Source organism: Pelodiscus sinensis, chromosome 3 (genome assembly GCF_052426305.1).
Source record: "Pelodiscus sinensis isolate ZL-2025 chromosome 3, ASM5242630v1, whole genome shotgun sequence".
Taxonomy (NCBI): Eukaryota; Metazoa; Chordata; order Testudines; family Trionychidae; genus Pelodiscus; species Pelodiscus sinensis.
The window spans coordinates 169,690,175-169,714,122 of record NC_143054.1 but is presented as its reverse complement, the minus strand read 5'-3'; the positions used below and the strand labels follow the sequence as shown (position 1 = coordinate 169,714,122).

At 43.6% G+C, this 23,948-nt stretch overlaps 1 protein-coding gene across 3 annotated transcripts in view; it reads right to left on the bottom strand.

The window, feature by feature from the left end:
• Positions 1 to 23,948, bottom strand: part of THADA (THADA armadillo repeat containing) — a 281,980-nt gene that overhangs the window by 50,501 nt on the left and 207,531 nt on the right. For all 3 annotated transcript variants that reach the window (XM_075925431.2, XM_075925430.2, XM_089777509.1), the window contains one exon: positions 23,614 to 23,699. In XM_075925431.2, the coding sequence (XP_075781546.2) occupies positions 23,614 to 23,699 (86 nt within the window). The remainder of the gene's footprint in view (positions 1 to 23,613; positions 23,700 to 23,948) is intronic.

Below are 23,948 nucleotides of genomic sequence, written 5' to 3'. Positions count from 1 at the left end.
TAAATGAAGAAAAACAAAATAATTTCAGTTAAGTACCCGAACAATGCCAGATAAATCTTCTAGTGGAGGTTCTAAAGTGAAAATAAAGTTCTTTTTCTTCTTTCTTTGGGATGATTTGATTTATAAAATTGTCACAAATGCCTTGTCATTTGTATTTATGTTTGACGTCTAAGCGCTCAAAACAGTGACACAAACGTTTTTATAAACTGCCCTTATATAATACTAAACACTCTCAATTGTTTAGCATAAAGGCATCAAACAACAACATAAAATGTGCTACAATACTTTGCATGTTACCATTTGTATTTTTTGCCCAATGATACATTGTAGTTTGTTCCTATTTTACAATATATATATTTTCAGCACAAACATGCCAATGTCTATTTATCCAAGTAGAATCATAGAATCATAGAATCATAGAATCCTAGGACTGGAAGGGACCTCGAGAGGTCATCGAGTCCAGCCCCCTGCCCTCAAGGCAGGATCAAGCTCCGTCTACACCATCCCTGACAGATGTCTATCTAACCTGTTCTTAAATATCTCCAGAGAGGGAGATTCCACCACCTCCCTTGGCAATTTATTCCAATATTTGACCACCCTGACAGTTAGGAATTTTTTCCTAATGTCCAATCTAAACCTCCCCTGCTGCACTTTAAGCCCATTACTCCTTGTCCTGTCCTCAGAAACCAAGAGGAACAAATTTTCTCCTTCCTCCTTGTGACACCCTTTTAGATATTTGAAAACCGCTATCATGTCCCCCCTTAATCTTCTTTTTTCCAAACTAAACAAGCCCAGTTCATGAAGCCTGGCTTCATAGGTCATGTTCTCTAAACCTTTAATCATTCTTGTCGCTCTTCTCTGTACCCTTTCCAATTTTTCCACATCTTTCTTGAAATGTGGCGCCCAGAACTGGACACAGTACTCCAGCTGAGGCCTAACTAGTGCAGAGTAGAGCGGCAGAATGACTTCACGAGTTTTGCTTACAACACACCTGTTAATACAACCTAGAATCATATTTGCTTTTTTTGCAACAGCATCACACTGTTGACTCATATTCAACTTGTGGTCCACTATGACCCCTAGATCCCTTTCCGCCATGCTCCTTCCTAGACAGTCGCTTCCCATCTTGTATGTATGGAACTGATTGTTCCTTCCTAAGTGGAGCACTTTGCATTTCTCTCTATTAAACCTCATCCTGTTTACCTCCGACCATTTCTCTAACTTGCTAAGGTCATTCTGAATTATGTCCCTATCCTCCAAAGAAGTCGCAACCCCACCCAGTTTGGTATCATCTGCAAACTTAATAAGCGTACTCTCTATCCCAATATCTACATCATTGATGAAGATATTGAACAGTACGGGTCCCAAAACAGACCCTTGAGGAACTCCACTTGTTATCCCTTTCCAGCAGGATTTAGAACCATTAACAACCACTCTCTGACTACGGTTGTCTAGCCAATTATGCACCCACCTTATCGTGGCCCTATCTAAGTTATATTTGCCTAGTTTATCAATAAGAATATCATGCGAGACCGTATCAAATGCCTTACCGTATCAAGTATTTTTACTGTGGTTCCCAATTTTATAAGCTACCAGTGCAGCCAAATATCTTTATGGACTGAATTACTGTTACAAGAAGGATTAACACATTCGTTCATCAATCATATCTCAGGTAGTCAGATAAATCAAAAGTAGTATCAATCTACAACAAATGTATAGTGGTGTCACACACGATAGAATGGCATAAAACTGGATATAAAAACTGGATTTTTCAAAGCATTCTGCACTGGTTAGCCCTGCTCGGCGGAGGTCACTGAAAGCAGAATTAGGCTAATGCTAAAGCTTTTGAAAATCCCATAATTAAAAAGACTGGATGCACTCTGAAACAGGATTGGGGGGGAAAAAGAGGTCCATTTTTACTTGGCAGATCTGCTTCTTGTGTGCATTCAGTTTTACCTACAGAGATAACAAAACAAAAACAATATTTGCTGCCTTTTACTCTTGTTAACCCTGCAGTGACAACTTAGCTAAGAAAGAGAGCGCCAACTTCTATTTCATCTTGTGCATCAGCAGAATTAATTACGTTCCAATCATTTACACCTGCACAAATGTGTCAAAGTCAATGAGGTTGCATAGATGCCATTGAAGTTTAATACAAGAGCAGCAGGCCCACTTGGTAATATCTTTGCACATTTATTTTGCCTTAGGATACAAACAATGCTTCATATCCTCTCCAACATTCTTACACACACACACACACACACACACACACACACACACACACACACACACACACTACTTCATCTCAAAACAGTGAAAATATGTTAGTTTTTTACACTTTGGCATGAAATTTTCCAGGCTTTCATGGAAATATTTATTTTTCTGCTTAGCTCTTTTCTTTGGCCAACCTCAAACCTCTTGACTAAATCAATAAACACATTAATTCCCAAAGTAAATGTCTGTTTCTGGTATTAAAATACCAAACAACATTTTCTGCATACTCTGGGTGATTAGCTGCTGCAAGAGGGAACACGAAGCACCTACGGCTGACTAAGCAGTGATGTTGGCAAGAAACAGATGGAGTCTTGTTGAGTCTTCTTTAATCAGGATGGTGACAGATGCAACAAGGAGCAAAAAAGGTGGCTCTCGGGACTTACCTGGTACAAGAAAGAACTGTCCTCTCTTCCCCAGAATATTAACATGTCTCCGTCATTGTAGTACATCAGAATCTTTTGATGTATTGACTATATATGGAGAAAACAAATACTACTTCACCCAACACAAATTCCAACAAATACTTTGGAGAGGCTTCATGAAGTCATGTTCATCTCCCACAGCAATGTTGGTAGGTGTTTCCCTCTCACTTGTGATTTACTGACATCTAACCAATCAGAAAGTAAAGAATTGCTTATTTTCTTGAAACTCCATTGGGAAATAAGGATGGTAGAAGAGAATTACCAGAGCTAGCCAATATGATTAGAACTGGAGAGGATCCTGGATTTACAACTCAACTGAAAAGAAGTTACTCACCTTGTGCAGTAACGATGGTTCTTTGAGGTGTGTCCCCCCCATGGGTGCTCCACTGTGGGTGTCAGGCTCGTCCTGGTGACGCAGATCGGAGATCTTTTAGCAGTTATCTGCCGGACTGTGCATGTGTGAATGCCGTCTCACAGCTTTTCGCGCCATTTTTGGTTGCGCAGTCCAGCTTCCACCAGTTTCTCCTGATCGTCGAAGACTGAAAGACATAATCAACAGACTCCGAAGAGGGGACGAGGGCAGGTAGTGGAGCACCCATAGGGACACACACCTCGAAGAACCATTGTTACTGCACAAGGTGAGTAACAACTTCTTCTTCGGGTAGTGTCCCTATGAGTGCTCCACTGTGGGTGACTCCACAGCAGTAGCCGGGTTCAGAATCAGTGCATTGCCGCTATGGAAAGAACTGCGGTGGCTACTGCTGCATCGGTCATAATTATATTAGAGAGTGCATAATGTTTTGCAATGTAAGGTCTGAGGACCATGTGGCCGCTCGACATATGTCCTTGAGGGGGACTCCCTTGAGAAAGGCTGCTGAAGTCGCCATTGCTCTGGTAGAGTGGGCCCTAAAGGTGTGTGGAAGGGCTATGTTCTTTAACTCGTAGCATCATGTAATACAAGATACTATTATCTTTGATATTCGCTATGCAGATGTTGGGGTTTCCAGATATTGCGAGTTCTTTCAATATAAAATGCAATAGCTCTATGAACATCGAGGGAGTGAAGTCCTGCGTGGAGTTCCGAGGAGTGTGGTTTCAGATAAAACACAGGGAGAATAATAGGTTCATTTATGTGGAAACTGGAATTAACCTTGGGTAAAAGCGATGGCCAGGGACGCAGGAAGACTCCCTGTGATGTAAAAATGGTATGGGGGGGGTGTAGCCAAAAGGGCTGCTAGTTCTCCCACTTTGCGTGCTGAGGTGATTGCCAAGAGAAACACGACCTTCATGGTCAAAGTATGTAAGTCACAGGTGGCCAAAGGCTCGAATGGTAGTCACATTAGGGTGTCTAGGATCAATTCTAAGTTCCACAGTTCCGGAGGTTGCTTGTGCTTGCAAGAGTGGTCAGTCCTTTTCTGAATCTTCTCGTAATGGGATGTGAGAAGACGATATAACCATCCTTTGGTTGGCAGAATGCTGTGATAGCCACCAAGTGTACCAAATCCACGGTGTTTCAGATGCAAAATATAGCCCAAGATGGAATGTAGAGGTATTGTGTTAGGGGTCTAGGTTTCTGTGTGAACACCACTTCCGGAACCCTTCGCCATTTATGCAGGTATGTTTTATGCATTGTAGATTTTCTGCTGTGTAGCAGAACGTGCTTGACTGCTTGAGAACAGCTCATTTCCCCTTCTTGGAACCAGTTAGGAGCCATGTGGACAGAGCAAGGCGATCCGGCTGTGGGTGTAGCAGCTGCCCGTGATCCTGTGTCAGTAGATCAGGCCGACAGGGAAGATGATACGGAGGATGAGGCGACATGCGGAACAGGTAAGGAAACCACATGTGGCGGGGCCAGTATGGTGCTACTAATATTACTCTTGCCCCATCCATTGCTACCTTCTCCAGGACTTTGGGAATCAGGGGGGTGGGAGGGAACGCGTACAGAAGTTGTTGGCTCCAGTTGTATAAGAAAGCATCTCCCTTGGATGCCCGGCTGATGCCCGCTCTGGAGCAATACTGAGCACACTTCGTGTTGTACTGAGTGGTGAATAGGTCTACTGATGGATGGCCTCAATGATCGAACAACATGTGAAGGATATTTGGGTGTAGTTCCGATTCATGCTGTTGGGAAAAATGCCTGCTGAGGGCATCTGATGTGATATTGTTTTCCCCAGGGAGGTAGGCCACTGTGATTGTCACGTTGTGTCGATTGCACCAGTTCCATAAGCATATGGCTTCCATGCACAGGGAGTGGGAACGGGCTCCTCCCTGTCTATGTAATATACTGTTATGTTGTCTGTGAGGATATGCATTTGGTCATGGATAAGAGGGAGAAAGTGCTCACAGGCATTGGAGATAGCTCTTAACTCGAGCAAGTTTGTGTGACAGAGAGATTCCTGGGCAGACCAACGACCTTGAACTTGTTTGTCTTGCATGTGGGCCCCCCAGCCGAGAAGAGTTGCATCGGTTGTAATCTGCATGGTTGGTTGGGGTTGGTGGAAAGGTATACTTGCCAACATATTGTGCAGAATGGTCCATGTCAAGGATTGTTTGACCACACTTGGTACCATTACCATTCTGTGCACGTCGTGTCTGTGAGATGCGTACATTGCGGACATCCAGTGTTAAAGACATCGGAAATGTAGTCTTGCATTGGCTACGACGTACGTTGTCGCTGCCATGTGTCCCAGAAGCTGAAGGCAGGTAAATATGGAAACCCTGGGACTGGTAGTAAGAATTTGTACAAGGTCTTGAATAGTGTGAAACCTGGAGGTGGGCAGGTAAGCGCGTGCCGTAGTCGAATCGAGGCAGGCACCTATAAATTCTATGGATTGCTGTGGTGTGAGGGATGACTTCGGGATATTGATTATGAGACCCAAAGTGTTGAACAGAGTTCTCGCCTTGTTAATGGCACATAATGCTTCGTCAAAAGACGAAGCTCTGAGAAGACAATCATCCAGATAGGGAAAAATGATGATCCCTAGTCGATGCAGAAAGGCTGCTACCACTGCCAGTGTTTTGGAGAAAACCCTGGGAGCTGACGAAAAACCAAATGGTAGGACCTTGTACTAGTAGTGATCAGAACCTACCAGGAACCAGAGGAATTGCCTGTGAGCCGGGTGAATGGTCACATGGAAATAGGTATCCTGTAAATCGAGGGATGCAAACCAGTCGCCCTGTTCGAGTGCCAGGATGATGGTCTCTAAGGTCATCATCTTGAAATGCTGCTTGCGGAGGTTCAGCCGACGAAGGTCCAATATGGGTCTCCAGCCCCCAGACTTTTTCTGAGTTAGGAAATAGTGGGAGTAAAACCCTTTCCCCTTGAAGGTCTCTGGTACCCTCTCTATTGCTCCAGTATTGAGTAAATGAACCACCTCCTGTTTGAGGGGGGACTCATAAAATGAGTCCCTGAAGAGGGATGGGAGGAGAGGGTAGGAGGGGGATGAGACGTGAAAGGAATTACGTAACCTGATGTTATCAGCTGCATAACCCATCAGTCTGTTGTTATTGCAGCCCAGCAATGTTGAAAGGGCCTTAAGCGATGATGGAAGAGCGCAGTGTTGGCATTTGGGGCAGTTGATATTTGAATGATTTGCAATCCCTTGTTGCACATGTCAAACGTGCTGCTTGGTAGCCTGTTGGTTTACTGGTCTGGTATTTTGTGGTCTTCGTCTCTGTAGATGTTGTTTGGGTCGCTGGGGCTCATACTGGCGTGCTTGTGGTGCCGCATATGAAAATGGTCTTTGTCTTTGTAAGGTGTATATTTTTCTACGCCGATATGGGAGCATGTACATTCCTAAGGTTCTTAATGTCATGCATGAATCTTTGCCTGATCGGTTTTGTTGGTAAAAAGGGCTTGCCTATCAAAGGGCAAGTTCTCTACTTTGGATTGCAAGTCTTTCTGCCATTTGAAGCCATGATGCCCTATGCATGACCACGGATGTAGCTGTGGTTCGGGCCGCTGCATCTGCTGTGTCAAGCGTGATATGAAGTGCCCAACGGGAGGCTGTGTATCCCTCCTGGATGATCGCCTTAAGAACCTGTTGTTTACTCTCAGGAAGGTGTTTGATGAGAGGAACCAGTTTAGCATAATCATCAAAATTATGGTTGGCTAACAGTGCGGTGTAATTGGCCATACGAAGTGTTAAAGTGGCCGACGAATATGCCTTTCTCCCTAGGAGATCCGGATGTTTACTGTCTTTATCCCTGGTGGCGGTCTTGTATTGGAGTGCCTTGGCCCTTTGTTGTGCCGCGTCAACGACCAGGGAGTTGGGTTGTAGATGGTTAAATAAAAATTCCATCCCTTTCGCTGGCACAAAATACTTTTTGTCAGCTCTTTTATTTGTTGGAGGCATCGAGGCAGGAGCTTGCCAGATATTGTTGGCTACCTCGAGTATTGCCTCATCCAGTGGGAGAGCCACTTTGGATGAATGGGACAAGTGTAGATTTCTCAGCAGATGATGTTGTTTCTGCTAGACTGCCACTAATTGTACGTTTTGGTTGTTGGCAACCCTTCTGAACAGCTCCTGAAAGTCCTTCAAATCATCTGTGGGCGAAGTATCCCCTGTAAAGATGGCATCATCAGGCAAAGAAGAAGCAATGGCCGTAGGGGATCGATGTTGTGATCCTTCTGCATCTGATAAATGCGTTTCTTCAACAATAGGCTGGTGCGCTGTGGTTGGTTGGTTACCGGTGGGCGTAGGTGGTCTAGCCGTAGGTGGCGAGAGAGATCTGCTTTTAAGAAGGCGAGATGTGTCTTCAATGAGTTGGTTGAGTGGGAGTATCGTTCCCGGTGACTACCACGTCTGTGCCAGCAGTCTTCATAGTAAGGTAATTGCCTGTGACAGTACCCGCTTCTATGGGCATCCTTATACCTGGAGCTCCTCGAGTATGAGGGAGACCTGGGAGATCTTGATCTGCCTCATGAATATGATGGAGAAGGTGACTGGTGACTGTGATGGTATCTCGGGGTGGAGACACACTAGGTGAAAATCGTCGAGTCCTGGATGTAAAATGGGCTGAATGAGTTGACAGCACTGGAGACGGTGAAGGCGGTTCAGGGGAGAACATCTCCTGTTCCGGGCTTGGTGATGGTGTGGGGCAGCTTTTGTCTTCCGTCGTTACCTGGTGGGTGCCAGGGAATAATGTATGGGAGACATCGGGAGTGTCGACTTAGGTGTCGGTACTGCATGTGAAATATGCACGGGATGACTGTGCCATGGCAGAACGATGCGCCGGTGCCAGGTATGACATCGGTGCCAGTGGAATCGGTGCTGATTGCACCAACGTGAGCTCCGGTGCCGATGTGGTCGGTGCCGATATGTGAGGGACTGATGTTGAAGTTGGCACTGTCGATGTTGGTGCTGGAGTAGGTGCCAGCATCGGTGCCGATTTGGGCCGCGGTGCGGTATGTACCACCAGACTCTGTGCCGATGTACTGCGCACCTGTTTTTCTTTGTCCGGCTTGCAGGCAACTACCAATCCGGAGGTGCCCGGTTTGTGTCCCGTACTCACTCGGGTTGATGATAATGAGCAGGATGGGGAAAGCCTTTTCTTTGTGTGCGTTGCCTTCAGAGAAGGTCGTTGTCAAATGCTGTGTCAAATAAAGGGATTTTGAGCCGCATCACCCGATCACGTCTTGCCTGAGCCATCAGCGTCGAGCAATGGGAACACTTTTGTAGGATGTGTCCCTTGCCAAGACATCTTATACATGAAGCGTGCCTGTCCGAGGCAGGCATTGACTCATGTCATGTTGTGCACTTCTTAAATCCTTGTGATCCTGGCATGAGTGTTCTAATTTTTTTTTTTTTTTTTTTTTTTTTGTGAATGCGTGAACTAAGTTATGGATAACTAACTATGGACTAATAACTATAACAGCTAACTATATACAATTTTCTCCTCTCTCAATTCCTGACAGGATTAACATGAGAGGGAGTGCTCTCTGTCTGCACCCAAAGATGGTTAGAAGGAACTGGCAGGAGCTGGACCGCGCAACCAAAAACGGTGCGAAAAGTCGCAAGACGGCCTATGCGCATGCGTGGTCTGGCAAACGACTGCTAAAAGATCTCCTATCTGCGGCGCCGGGATGAGCCCGACACCCACAGTGGAGCACCCATGGGGACTCCAGCCGAGGAAGAAACATCAGCTACAGAGGCACACTGTCTGCTACCATCATTGCATCAATACTAATTTGAAAGGCAAAATACCACTGCTGATTCACCAGTCACATGTCTTGAAGCATAGCTCCAGCCAAGTAATATTCAAGTCACTTCCTGCTTTGTTTGTAAGATCACAGATGATTAAAGCTTAAGATGGTGTGACAATAAAGACAAAGAATGATCAGTTTGCATATGGGAAGATAAAAAATAGCATGTTTTTAACTCCACCCTGCCCTACGAGTCCTTCCAAAACTGCAGAAGTACCTAAGTACTGTTAGTAACCCAGCTGAAAGCTTTTAAAGGAGGAAAAGGCAGCTTCTTAGGAAGGGTGGAATGATACATTATGTGGTAATGTCAGAATCAGAAGCCACTATGAAGTGACCTTCAATGGGTATTGAGCGCATCATTTCAAACAGCTGAAATGCAAGAATTTGAAAAATAGTGGCTAAATCCCATGAATGGAAAATGGGTATGCACTCTGGCTTAGGCATTTGAGTTGTCCTAAGAAATCAAGACTGACCATTCTTGCCTTTGCATCAGATGGAAGATATTGTCTAGGTGTCAGGACAGGCTGAGATAGAGGGTTTGAATAATGCCAGAAGGCCTTTTTCTTCCTTAGACAAATATCTCATCTTGAACTGAATATACTATTCAGGAGGCAGCTCAGGTTGGCACGAAGCAATGGACCTCTGCTGGGGAAGAAGGTGGGACTACCCTCAGATTTTTATCAGGTCCAAAATCCATGCTTTCCTTAGTCAGTTCTGAAACGATTAGGATGACCTTCCTCTTTCCTTCTATTCCCAGCAGTGACATAGTTGACCAAGAGTGAGGTAGGGCTTCCATTCCCAGCTATGACATAGATTGGAATACCTGTGACCATCATGCTGTTAAATAATTGGTCAATTAGCCAGTTTCCCATCTCAGAGATCTCCTAGTATGTTTCACCTGTATGGAGGCTAGAGGACACCCTGTCCAAGAAAGCATCTGAGTTGTTTCTACATTTAGACTTTCATTTATTTCCCATCGTTCATGAATGATGTATGCAAACAGCATAATTTGTCCCCACACCCCATTAGATTAATTCATAATTTTACAGTTAGGCATTTATCTTTTCCAAGAGATTTATGTTGTGTAGCTATCTTTTGTGTAGTGCGTAAAACCACTAAAAAGCCACAAGTCTGGAGCATGCTTGAATTCCACTGTATCCTTCATTGAGATAATCAACCAGTGACGATCAAATCAAGATGTAATTTAGGAATGGGTACAGAGAAGTTCCCAGACACTTCAACTACTATCAGTATTAAGACCTGTATGAGTTCCCTAAAAGCTGATAACTGGTGGACCTGAAGAGGTTTCACAAACAGAATATTTTTGGTGTTGTGTAATGGCACATTTCTTCACATAGCGTGCGTCTAGACTGGCAAGATTTTGTGCAAAAGCAAGTGCTTTTGCGCAAAAACTTACCAGCTGTCTTCACTGGCCGCTTGAATTTGCAGAAGAGCACTGATGTTCTAATGTAAGAATTCAGTGCTTCTTGTGCAAATACTTTGACGCTCCCACTCAGGGATAAGCCCTCTTGTGCAAGAATACTTGCGCAAGAGGGCCAGTGTAGACAGGCACCTTAATTTTTTACACAAGAAAGCCCAATGGCTAAAATGGCCATCAGAGCTTTCTTGCGCAAAAGCACGTCTATACTGGGCACGGATGCTTTTGCGCAAAAGCACGTCTATACTGGGCATGGATGCTTTTGCGCAAAAGCACTTTTTGTGCAAAAGCATCCATACCAATCTAGACGCGCTTTTGCAGAAATACTTTTAATGGAAAAACTTTTCCGTTTTAACTGAAAAGTTAAAAGTTTTTCCACAAAATCATGCCAGTCTAGACGCAGCCATAGTGTTAATAAATACATTTCACAGTGGAATAAATCATCAGTGTGTTATGAGCTTTCAAAAAAGACCTCACTCTATACATCTGTATAAGTAGGGCCCCAACAAATTCACAGTGCATTGTGGTCAATTTTATGTTTTCAGATGTTTACATCTGAAATTTCATGGTATTGTAACTGTGGGAGTCCTAAATCAAAAGGAGTCGGGGTGGAAGGGTTGCAAAGCTACTGTAAGGGGGCTGTGGCATTGACACACTCACTTCTGCCCTGAGGATGGCAAAGGTACTGCCTTCAAAACTCAGTAGCCAGAAAGGAAAGATGCTGGCTGCCATCCCCACCCAGGACTAGCAACCAAGTAGGGGCCTGCAGCTGTGTTCCAGATTTCATGGTCCACAACATGTTTTCCATGACCATGAATTTGGTAGGGTCCTATTTATAATTCAGCAATACTGTGTACAATCAGTTGATTCAATTGCTTTATCTCTTGAGGTTAAGACTCTCTATTCTTACAGACCACTAAACCTTTGAAATGGATTCTTGTAAGGATTGCTCCTCAAAAGTAAATTTTATTCACACTGTGAGGAAGATACCATGAAGTCTGATAGCGAAGGATGCTCCACGCTATTTCTTCCCCAACTTGTACATGCTGAATTCTAGAATCATAGAGGATTAGGGTAGGGAAGAGACCTCAGGAAGTCATCTAGTCCAACCTCCAGATTAAATCAGGACCAACCCAAAGTAAATACTATTTTTTCTGTTTTTTGCCATCCTTTCCCCTGCTGTCTTGATAGTCATGTTTCCTGCTAATATGTAAAAATGAGGTAAACACGCCTTCCTTTGTTAAGGACAGACCTGTTTAGCAATTCTTCCTGCTATACCTGGTTTACACACAGTTTAGTCATAATTCCAGTATATATCCATAAATCTTGATACACATTGGGTACATAACATCACACAAGAATATTAATGATCATTGAGATATTAATTTTCAAATGACATCTCAAGACATTTTGTACAAAGATTATTACTTTGTGTGTAGGATGTGAATGCAGGAGTACGTAGCAGTACAGTGGCATTGTACTGCTTGGGCAGCTCTGCCTTGAAGGTATGGAGATGGGTGCAACCTAAATAAGTGCTCTAATGGTGCCCCCCTGCAGTGAAGGAAATTTCCCCTTGCAAAGTATCTGAAGCAGAAGAGACCAAAAAAGCAGGGAGAAATAGTCCTAAAAAGAGAAAGATGTGTATTACTGCTCTAAAAAGATAGGCAATAAAAGTAATGTCAGTGCTATGTCTGCATTCACCACCAGACAGAGATTTTGGTGAACAGAGAGAAGAGGTATGAGGGCCAAACACCGAAGCCTGGGTCACAAGTCTAGACTGCCTACAGTATCTGCAAGAGAAGGCATAACCACTTGTGGATTGGGAAAAGAGCAAAATCCTTTGACTTCTAGCACCATTCATTCAGGGACCTCAACTTGCTTTACTAAACATTAAATTGAAATCAGACTGGAAGTTTCAGTTGGGACCAGGAAGGGAATAAAGATCTAACTCCCCGTTTCGATCATTAGCCACAAAATCATCTCTCTTTTTTATTTCATCTTATTTTACAAACGTAAAAACTAGACTGGGGGAAAATTACTGGCAAATGGGAAAGGGACAGGGACTGCCATAAAACACAAGCTAACAGAAAGCAAAATAGTGTAATTATTTATGTGACATTTTCATGAGTATAAACACAATGTTTTCTTTGTAAGACAAAAACTGCTGTGATTTCGTAAGAATGTGAAATATGCCCATCAAAGGTTGAGTTTCAATATTCCAACCAGGGACCAAAACAGGGCTCCTCGCACGGAGCTACTTGACTGGGCAGGGCTGATTAAGCAACTGCGGGGCTGTGCTGCCGTGCAGCTTAGAGGGAAGTTTGGACATGATAGCAGCTTTTAAGTACCTAAAAGGGTGTTACAAAGAGAAGGGAGCAAAGAACGGTTACTTACCTGTAACTGTTGTTCTTCGAGATGTGTTGCTCATGTTCATTCGAATTAGGCGTGCGCACCGCGTGCACCGCGTTTTCCAGAGCGTTTTCCCTAGCGATACCTGTAGCGCCATCAAGGCACCCCCTGGAGTGGTGCCGCCATGGCGGGGCATAAGTACCCCTGCCGGCACTCCCCCACCTCAGTTTCTTCTTGCCAGACGCTCCGACGATTGGGAGGTAGGGGGGAATCAAATGGACATGTGCAACACATCTCGAAGAACAACAGTTACTGGTAAGTAACCGTTCTTTTCTTCTTTGAGTGGTTGCTCATGTCCATTCGAATTAAGTGACTTCCAAGCCATCCCCACTTCAAGGAGGAGGGGTCGGAGCACTCAGAAAGAGAAGTCCACGAAAGTTGAACAATCCAAACAAATTTATTCAACTAAGCGAACACAGAAAAACTGTAGAAAATGTGACACAGATAAACAAACATATTTACAATACAGAACTGAGGACCGCAGAGCCCAACCCTGCGTCCTCCCTAGCCTGCTGTACCAGCGTGTAGTCCTCTTCTTGAGGTCCCTGAGATGTAAGATGGGACGAATCCTGCCCTTGGGTTTTGGGACAATGAAATACCGGGAGTAAAACCCTCTGCCCCATAGATGTGAGGGGACCCTCTCCACGGCTCCCTTTTTGAGGAGCACTAGCACCTCCTGACGGAGGATGCCTTCGTGAGAGGTGTCCCTGAAAAGGGACAGGGCGGGCAGGTTGGAAGGGGGCGAGCCCAGGAAGGGGATGGTATAGCCATTTCTGACTATTTTTAGAACCCAGGCGTCGGTGGTGATTTCTGTCCAGGCATGGGCAAACCGGGATAACCTGGCCCCAAACGGGTCTCAGCAGGCAATTTATCCTTAAACTTATCCATGGCCTGCCAAGTATTATAAGCATAACGACTCAGCATCGCTTGCTGGTTCGCAATGCGGAGTTGCACCCTGCCAGTGGCATACACCTTATGGCCCATCAGGTCAAGGCGTTTAGGCTCCCTAGCTTTCGGGGACGGCCCCAGCTGGGGAAGCCTCTTCTTTTGAGCTGCAACCTGAACGACCAAGGACCCCGGGACAGGTTGGGAGTACAGGTATTCATGCCCCAACTGAGGAACGTAATAGCGCCTCTCGACTCCCTTTAAGGTAGGGGTCAGGGTCGCTGGGGCCTGCCACAGGGCATTAGTAATCTTGACCACGGTTTTATTAAGTGGCAAAGCCAAGCAGGCGGGCGCATCATCCGAGAGGATGTCAATCATGGGATCCATGTCCTGCACTACTGGCTCCACTGGGACACACAGATTGGAGGCCAGATGCCTAAGCAGATCCTGATGCGCTCGAGCATCCATAGTAGGCAGTGCCGGTGCAGGATCCGCCAAGGCTTCATCAGGAGATGATGACTACGACTCCTGGACAGGTACTGGATCCAGCATAGGGCCTGGGTGAAGAGCCGGCTGGGCAGGCGGCACCGTTTTCAGAAGCAGCTCCGGCATCAAGGCCTGTGGCTCAACAGCGGCATCTGTAGCAACCGACCTCTGGGGGGACGGAGGAGGTCGTGACAGCGATGCCGACGGTTGCGCACAGTGCCCCGAGCCACTGGACACCACAGAGGAGGGCACAGGCCCCTGCCACTGGTGGTAAGCCCATAGTGTCCAGAAAGGCCATTGCGGTTGTGGCGGCCAAGTTTGCTGCACCTGCGGACGATCACGCCGGTGCCGAGAACGGGATCTATGAGTTGAGGAAGCTCCCAAGGACTCTGACCTGAAGGACACTGCATCGGAATCTGACGAGTAGTCCATCTCAGGCCAGGGAGGCGCAGATGACGAATGTCCTGCCACGAAGGGAGGGGGAGGGGGGCAAACATGGCCATAGACTCGGGTTTGCCCGTGTGCGCGCAATGAGGGCGTGCCGGCACCAGGAAAACCGGTCCCAGTGCCGTTTGTGGTGCCTGTTGCAGCACCGGGAGGATGGGTCCCGGTGCCGGGAGTGGAGTCGGTGCCAGGAGGACAGATCCCGATGCCCAGACTGGAGCCGGTTGTGGCACCGAGAGGACAGGTCCTGGTGCCAGTTGTGGTGCTGAAGTCGGAATCAGTTGTGAGATGAACCCCGAAGAGGCCGATGTCACCGGTGATGGCGGCACTGGCATGGCCCCCGGGGTCGATGCTGGTGCCTGTAACGGTGCCAAAACTTGCATCAGTGCTAAAGAGGCTGATGCTGAAGGGCTTGGTGCCGACGACTGAAACGGCACCCTGGGAAAGCTGCTCAGCGCTGGTAGCGATGATGGTGCCGCAAGGCCTGGGAGGTAGTGAGGCTAATAAGATCATACGCCTCCTCAAAAGTGTCCTGCGTGGAAGGGCGGTGCGAGGGTAGTTGCCCTGGACTGGATGGGCATCCCACTTGCTTACGCCGCACCGTGGTGGATGAGGACGTGTGCACCGGAGACTTGGCACTACGGTGTAGGCCTGACTTGGACTTCCAGCCTGGAGACCTACCACGGGCCGCTCTTGACCTCTCCGGTGCCGGTGAGTGAGACCGGTGCAGAACCCTCGACACCGAGGCCCGGTCTCGAGATGGGGCATCGCGCGTGGACGCCGGTGCACTGCGCACCGCAGAATGTCCAGACGGTGCCAGCTGTAAAGCTGCCTCCATGAGGAGAAGTTTTAGACGAGAGTCTCTCTCCCTCTTAGTGCGTGGCTTAAACGACTTGCAGATCTTACAGGCATCTGTAAGATGAGCCTCACCCAGACACTTCAGACAACTGTCATGAGGGTCTCCTTTGGGCATAAACTTTGCGCAGACAGCGCACGCCTTAAAGCCTTGCGGCCCTGGCATTCCTCACCCCCGAAGGGGGAGAAGAAAACAAAGAGACACTATCTAACTAACTGAACTTTTTAGCACTATCTACAATGCTAAGAGAAACAGGAACCATTAACTGAACTAACAGAGAGACACGCTCCAATGACCGTCACTGGCGGTAAGAAGGAACTGAAGTGAGGGTGCGCCGGCAGGGGTACTTATGCCCCGCCATGGCGGCGCCACTCCAGGGGGCGCCCTGCCAGCGCTACGGGTACCACTAGGGAAAACACTCCGGAAGACACGGTGCATACGGTGTGCACACCTAATTCAAATAGACATGAGCAACCACTCGAAGAAGAAAAGATATTCTACTTAACCTCTGTTGATAGGACAGAGGCAGCAAAGGAGGTTTAGGTTGGACATTAAGAAAAACAGGGTGGTTAAGCACTGTAATAAAATGACTAGGGAAGTTGTGGAATCTTCATCATTGGAGATATTTAAGAACAGGTTAGACACACATCTATCAGAGATGGTATAGATGGTGCATGGTCTTGCAGTGAAGGCAGAGGACTGGACTTGATGATCTCAACGTCCTTTCCAGCACTATGATTCCAAGATAGCACAGAGATTTCTATTTATGATACATGCAAAGAAAACCATGAAAACACAAATCAAGTCCTTTGGATGCATTGACATCTGCCTGAATCTAAACAGAGCTATAAACTACCCAGCTCCTTTCTATGGTGTTTCCTGAAATGCCCAGTGATTGCAATTTAATGATCAACATTATCAACCACCTCACTGCTGATCAACACATGTAACAAAAGAGATGGAGATTTACATTATGAAGATCTGAACCATTTACTGTGAGGCCATTTATTAACTATGTGGAAAATCGACCTTGCTGTGGTTGATCTTCTGGGGTTCTATTTAGTGGGTCCAGTGAAGACCTGCTAAATTGAACTCAGAGGCTACCTCCATTGATGCCGATACTCCTGCTCCTCATGAGGAATAAGGGAAACCGACAGAAGAATTCCCACTTTGTGTAATTAATGTAGCTGTAATTAAGTATCTTAATTCAACCTTATGCTGTAGTGTAGACCAGGCCTGACTGACATTTTATTTTGGAGCAATGAAAGGACAGGCACTTGGAGGACATCATTATTCCCTCACACACACACCCCTCACATGTTCTCACAAATGGTGCCAAAAGTTGAGCTGTAACCTGTACTGCACCACTACACTTGATACGTGCTTGAGTTAGGGTGTGTACGTATTGATGGGACTCAAGCGAAAGGCAAGACTAGAGGTCATGTTATGTTAACACCACAGTAAAGAGAAGCCCTCTGCACACTGAAATTATGTTTAAAACAGAGTACTGTACTTTCAAACAGACGCCTCTTTTGCACTATTTAGTCTCCTGGATCATTTTTTCACCTTTTGGAGGAAGCTGTCCCTCTCAAATAATAATCTCATATAACAACTCCATGTTCAAAATTCGCACACACAAAAGGTGATGTCTCTTTTCAAAAACCTTAAGGGTCTCAATTTATGCTCACCTATCCCCTTTGGTGTGGACAACTGCTTTCTATTCTTCTCCACCCCCTCTTTCTAACTAGACAAAGTATACATTTACATTTCCTCCAGGTATCCTCTCCTCTACTTTCTCCAACATTAACTTGTCTCCCACATATCCCCCCACAGTCCCCTATCCATCACATTCTTACTTTCATGCCATATTCCCCTGCAGCCCCTCAAGTCTTTGTTGTCCCCCACAATTCCCTGAAACTGCCCTCTTATCTTTTATCCTCACTCCTCTGAGTCCTCTAAATCTGAGTTCTCTAAATCTGCCTCCTGTTCATACACATAGTTCCTTGTACTCCTCCCTTGTTCTGCCTCTTGCTTCCCATACATTCTTGATTCCTCACAATTCACTATCTAGTTCCCTAACACCATCCTGCCTAATATTCTCCTATCCCCTGACCATCTCATGGTGATTAAGGTGCCACCATCTTCCCCAGTGGCAGCTAGCGTTAGTCCTATTTGAAACACTGGGAAGTCACAGTCATTTTTGCTGAGAGAGAGAAAGGTAGCCATCTTTTTTGAATGTATGACTTTAGTTATGTAGACAATAATAAGGGATGCTGAACATTGTAGATGAGGGTAAACTTCATAAGCCTGAAGGCAGAAATAAACAATTCACAAGAAGCTTTTTAAAAATCTGAATATCATGAGATTTGTGGTAAAACTTGCATCAATGATGCCCACCTTTCTCATGCTTTATCCCTCAGTTCTCTTTGTGTATAATTCAACTACATATTCCTTCTTTTCCATTGGACTGTTCAGTAATGTTTGTGAGGTACACTGATAAATAACGAGGAGACCCATAAATACCAAATTAGGTAAGTAGCCAGATGAGACAGATTTTTCAAATTCTAGGTCTACTTAAATGAAAATACTTTTTTTGCTAAAACGTTGGCTCATTATGCCAATTTGTTCTAGTACAAGGAACTAAGTTTATTAAATAAGAATATTGGATTATACAACCAAATTTTCTGTTGATTTGCCTAACGGAAAGCAGTGGGAGTAGACTATCTAGACGTCTATGCATTTAAAAATATGCTTTAAATCTTTAGTCAAAATAATGGAATTGACATGTGCCACATTAAACACATCTGCACCCAAAGTTTACAATAATTTATGACATAACAAACATATAGCAATTGCTCTCAATTTGTTCAGATGGAATGTGTTAAATTTAGCCTAATTAGACCAAATAAACAAAGCAGACATTTTTAAACTGCCAATGTTCCCTCTCTTTCCTCCCATAATTGGTCACATTTCTTAGAGATTTAGGTAAAGAAAGTTAAAATCTCATTAAAATAACTGACCTTAAATTTATTCCTGTCACATGAATGATACAAGTGGTAAGGAGTTTAAAGTACTCAACTATTTTTTTCTGCATTTTATCATTATCAATTTCTAAGTTAGCCTGTGGGAAAAGCTACTTTAGTTCGTATTGAGCTTTTAAAAGCAAGTGGTATAAAATGAAAAAACCCACACTCTCAGCCTTAGAATATCTACTAGCTTATTACTGAGACAAACTATTTTTGAGATTCCAGATTCATTTTCACAAACTACTTAATGTAAAACATTTGGAGTCTGATAATATATGAAAGTTTATTACATTTGGCAGAAACTCAGGACAAATACTATGTATTCTAATTAGTGAAGAAAATCCCAAATGTATTTGACTAAGATAATAGTACTGTTAAATATTTTTTTAAAGATAGTATGGCTATATAGCCCAAAAGAAAAATAAAATGCCAGACAACTTTACTGATTGCGCTGGCTGTGTGTCTCACACATTTCAGACATACTCTATTCTTGCAGTTGTACCTATTGATAAATATGAGCCCTCCAAAATACCTAAAATAAGACAAAACTGCTAGGGTCACATCTTTGAGATCATACTTACGGTTTTCTCACTCCTACTGAAGCAACAATAGCTTTGACTGGTTTCCTTTTCTTTTTTATTTATATATTTTTATTTAATTTATGGGGAGAACAGTATGTTAAATAAACTAACGTTTTGCACATTACTCTGTAAACTCTGCTGTTTACCATTAAAAATCATTCATATTATATATATATATATATATATATATATATATATATATATATATATATATATAATTTTTATGAATTGATAAGATCTATTGGACAGTAGCAAGGGAAAAATCTCTGAATGGCACAAACGAAGGGACATCTGCCTGGTTAGGGAAGGTTGTGTCTTGGAAGGTTTCCCATCTCTATAAGGAAGTCATATGCTCTGTTGCAGCCAAGTTGGTCCCAGTATGTTAAAGACACAAGGTTGGTGAAGTATTTTATTGGAAATACTTCTGTTGGTGAGAGAGACAAGCTTTTGAGGTTACACGGAACTCTTCTTCAGAAGCATGTCTTTCTCAGCATCAGAAGTTGGTCCAATAAAAAATATTATGTCACCCATATTGTATCTCTAACAGAGAGGATGAACAGACCAGGTCTGAGTTCTCTCTGCAGTCACTGCACCACCCTGTGCACTACTCTGTTTCTGCTGTTGTCCCTGCTGCAGGTCCACTGTAGCAAGAGCTCTTGTCTCATTGTGAAGTTCAGACAACTGAGTATAAATATGTCGGAAGGGCTCTGCTGGTGCCAAAAGCCTACCAACTAGACGGAGCTACCTGCAGCTATGGAATTACAGCGCAGCAGCCTAGAACCCAGATGAGTGTGCTTTTGAGAAAAATCTGGTATTAAAAAATATTGCACCAAAACAGTCCATTCAGTCTTTCTGGCAAAGGCCAATGCTGAATACTTCAGAGAAGGGTGTATAATTTCAAAACCTAATTGTGCAATGCTACAACATGAGCGGGAGCTCTTCCTGGCTCCATCTGGTGTTTTTTAGTATTATCAAAAGTAATTTCCAGGCTTCCCTAAGGAGCTCCAGAATGCTTGTTCAGCTGAAAAAACCCGGAACATGCCAGATTTGAAGACTGTAACCAGAGTCCATTGACCATAGATACAGTGGCTTAAATGGGGTACAGTGCTATACATGTGTTAGGTATTACCACCACCACTGAAGAGAGCAATCAGTTCAGCAAAGATGCTAAACCAGATGAAATCTTAAAATGGATTTTAACAAAGGAAGAAAAGGTCTGTTTGGATCTAGAAAAAAAGTGCTATATATCTGAACGATATACGGAGTTTTGGTTTGATTCAGTTTCCACCTTATTTCTACTATAATAAAATCTATATGAAATGTGAAGGGTAAAACATTTCTTACAAATTTGTATTATCTTTGGGACACATGGAGTCTCAAGAGTTTCAGCCCTGAGATTCAAAAGCATACCACATACTAGCTCTAAACATCAGAAGTACTGTTTGAGACATAAGGACTTCATACTGGAAAACAAATGAATCGAGGATGTTGAAATGTGATTATCTGACTAATGGTATAGTCGATACAATTTGTATTGCCTACATGATTAATCGATAAGTGCCTTTGCAGAGCCACAGTGGGACAAGCTCCAGAGGAGCCTACTCAAGCCAGGACTGAGCAATCCTGGCTTGTGCTGGCTCCAGAGCCACAAATGTAGTAAGAGCCATTGGGCTCTTACTACGTTTAAAATGCAGATGCGTAGCGATCAGCACAAGCTGGGATTGCTTGGTCCTGGCTTGCGCTGAGTCCAGCAGCCCCTGTTCACGGCGGACAGCCCTGTCTGCTATAAACAGGGGCTGGTGCCGAAGTCCCTGCTCGCGCCCTTTTCCCCTCTGTGCCTTTGCCTCCCCTGCTCCCTACAGAAACGGTGCTGGGGGGAACCAGCTTAACTGGTTCTCCACAGCACCAGCTTCTCCCCCCCACTTGCTGCTGCTCTCTGATTAGCATTTGCTTATGGGATAGTCGACTTCTTGCTTATATCCCTAAACTGATTAGTGACCAGATGTACTTTAAGAAGCTGACTACTGTATGATATTTGCTGTTATATATTATAGATAAGTTTTTTGTGTATACAAACAGTAGAGATTAAACTGTGCAAACTTATGATGCAAATCTCTAATTTTATTAAAGATTTTCCAGGAAGAGCATTCTGCAACACTCATGACCAAAGCAGTAAGGCAGAATATCCATTCTTTTAAAGACAGATAAATACTTATGGACCTTATGTCAACGTTTTTGGGGGAGTTATAATAATTTTTTAGTTGGGCAGCTGCTACCTCTCGTCTCTTTTCCTGCATCTTAAATTGACTTGAATTTGTGTAGCAAATTCCATATGGTGTAAACTGGATTTAACAGACAGATTTTATTTACTGAAGACAACAAATCATTGACAGAATGTAAATGTAAAACAGGAAAAGACTAGGCATGGCTGTACTCTTAAAATGTCTTTGTAATTGTAGCCCCTATGACAGACACAATCAATTAGAAGTGGTCTGATTTTAACCAGTTACAGGCTCATTACACTGCATTCCAGTTTGTGTTGATGAAATTCAGTTTCGGTCTGTGGCCTGGAACTCATATACAGCACTTCCTGGGGCCTCTTATATAAACACACTAAGAAACAGTTTTATTTGGACTTGTCCATTCCCCTTTTATTTTACTGAAACAACTTTACAAATCAAGAATAAAATAGAATAAATGTGGCTCATAACCAGAAATATACTCATTGGAGAAAGATGTTTAAACTATGAAGAGGGTAAAACTTTAAATTGCAATTATTGCATACAGCAGTTTAGTAGAAGACTTGAGACAAACTGTTTAGGCCACAATTTCTCTTTAATATAGCATTAGGATGCTTCTAATTGTATATAATATTACAGATTGCTATTTCAGTCAAAGGCTACTTAATTTGAATACATTTTCATAAAAATGTATTGAAGTAATGTAGTATTTTGAAATTATTGTATGTAATTGTAATGACACTCTCAGTGGATCACAAATGAATAGAGAGAAATACGTACAAAAAAAATCAGTTGGCTTAGGATCAAATCCTTCCCACAGTATAAAGTCCAAATTGTAGAAGCTGTGAATGGGGAATTAAATCCTCTTACCCCCAAATATGGAATGGCTCAGCAGCTACTAGTACAGCCACAGCAATGCAAGAGTCTCTGAAATAAATAGTCTCCTCAAAAGATGAAAATTGGAAAGGATGAATTGCCAGATGTGGACAGGTCAACAAAGACTTCTAATCAATGTGTAACAATTTTCAAAAATCAGATAGGACATTATGATACATAAGGGATGAGGTGGCAATTGATAAAAAAAATGCCACTATATAAAACAATGAGATGCCCTCACCCGGAACACCATATTTAATTCTGAACATGCAGTTCTAAAAAGGATAGTGCAGAATTACAAGGGGCTCAGAAGCAGGCAATAATGATTAGGGGCTTGGAAAAAATTAGGGGCTCTCATATGAAAAGACTGGGATTGTTTACCTTTGAAAGGACACAAACAGGAAGAAACACGGTAAAAATATACAAAATGGTCTAGGGGAGGCAGGTCTTGAATGTCTGTTCTTCCAAGAATTAAGGGATTTTAACTGAAATTGCAGGGTAGCAAATTCAGAACTGATTAAGGGATATACTTTTTCAAACAACACAGTTCACCTTGTTGTTATTTGAGTGTCACCCTCTAGAGGAGACTCTCTTAAAGGATTCATCTCAAACAATTAAATGCAGCATTAAAATTAAACCACAAGAAAATTGATGTTACAAGTTTGAACTAAACCAACAAAACTGTCCTCAGCTCTCCTTGCTGTGCCAGTGGCTAAGGATGGGACAATAAGAAAGCACCAGGCTGAAAAACTCTGAAATATGTGGACACAGTAAGCTAAGTACAACTGCATTGAGCTTCCCATTCTCCCAGTCACACTCCAGAGGCCTCACCTCTTAATCATCATGCCTTTCATTTCATCATTTACTGTGCTTTGTATGACCTCAAATAACATACTAAGCAATAGTTTTAATGCCATTAATAGTTTTGATTGGTCCTTCCTCCAAAAACTTCCCACTGAGGAGGTAAACAATCAAGTTGCTGAACTGTTGGAGGTATGACTTACAGTAAAACCTCTCACCCGACTGCAGACATTATTCCTATGAAGTCTTCCATACTCCCATGGAATTTACCTATTTTTTTCCAGGGTGGATTGGAGACACTATTCCATCTTTGAAATTTTGCATCAGTAAAACAGAACTACTTAAAAAGCTTGAGCTATGAAGGGAATCAGAGTTTGACTTAAGCTTCTGACTAGCAGGAACTAGGAATGCTGCAAAGGCACCTTTAACCTCTGGTGAGAAGGAACCTTCCTGTTCTTCACCACCCCATGCACCACGACTGATTCTCACAGATACCAATGGGTCATAAGTATCTCTTCATCTAGATCCCTACATGAAGTGTCCAGATTTTCAAAAGTGCTCAGCATCCCATTGGTCTAATTTGTTCATTTATTCTCCCTAACCCTCAGTCAAATATAGCACAGAAATTTCCTACAGAAGATTTAGAATCTCTATATTACAATTGACTTGCCTTTTCTTCCAGATTTCCCAAGGTAATCGCTCAGCACAATAAGGACATCAAGATATGCAGCTCTGGTCACCAAACAAGGATTTTGCCTAAAAAGCAAATGGATGACAGAGTAAATTCCTTATTAAAGTCCTACTCTGCTCAGACACAGATGCTGAAATTGTAATATTGAATCATACAGCCAGAAGATATCCCTAAGAAGTTATCAATTCAACTCATTTTGCAGGATTAAGTAAATCTACATCATCCCTGACAGATGTTTGTCCAATCTGTTCTTAAAATCTTCCAATAATGGGAATTCCATAATCTCCCTTAGAAATCTATTCCAAAGCTTAACC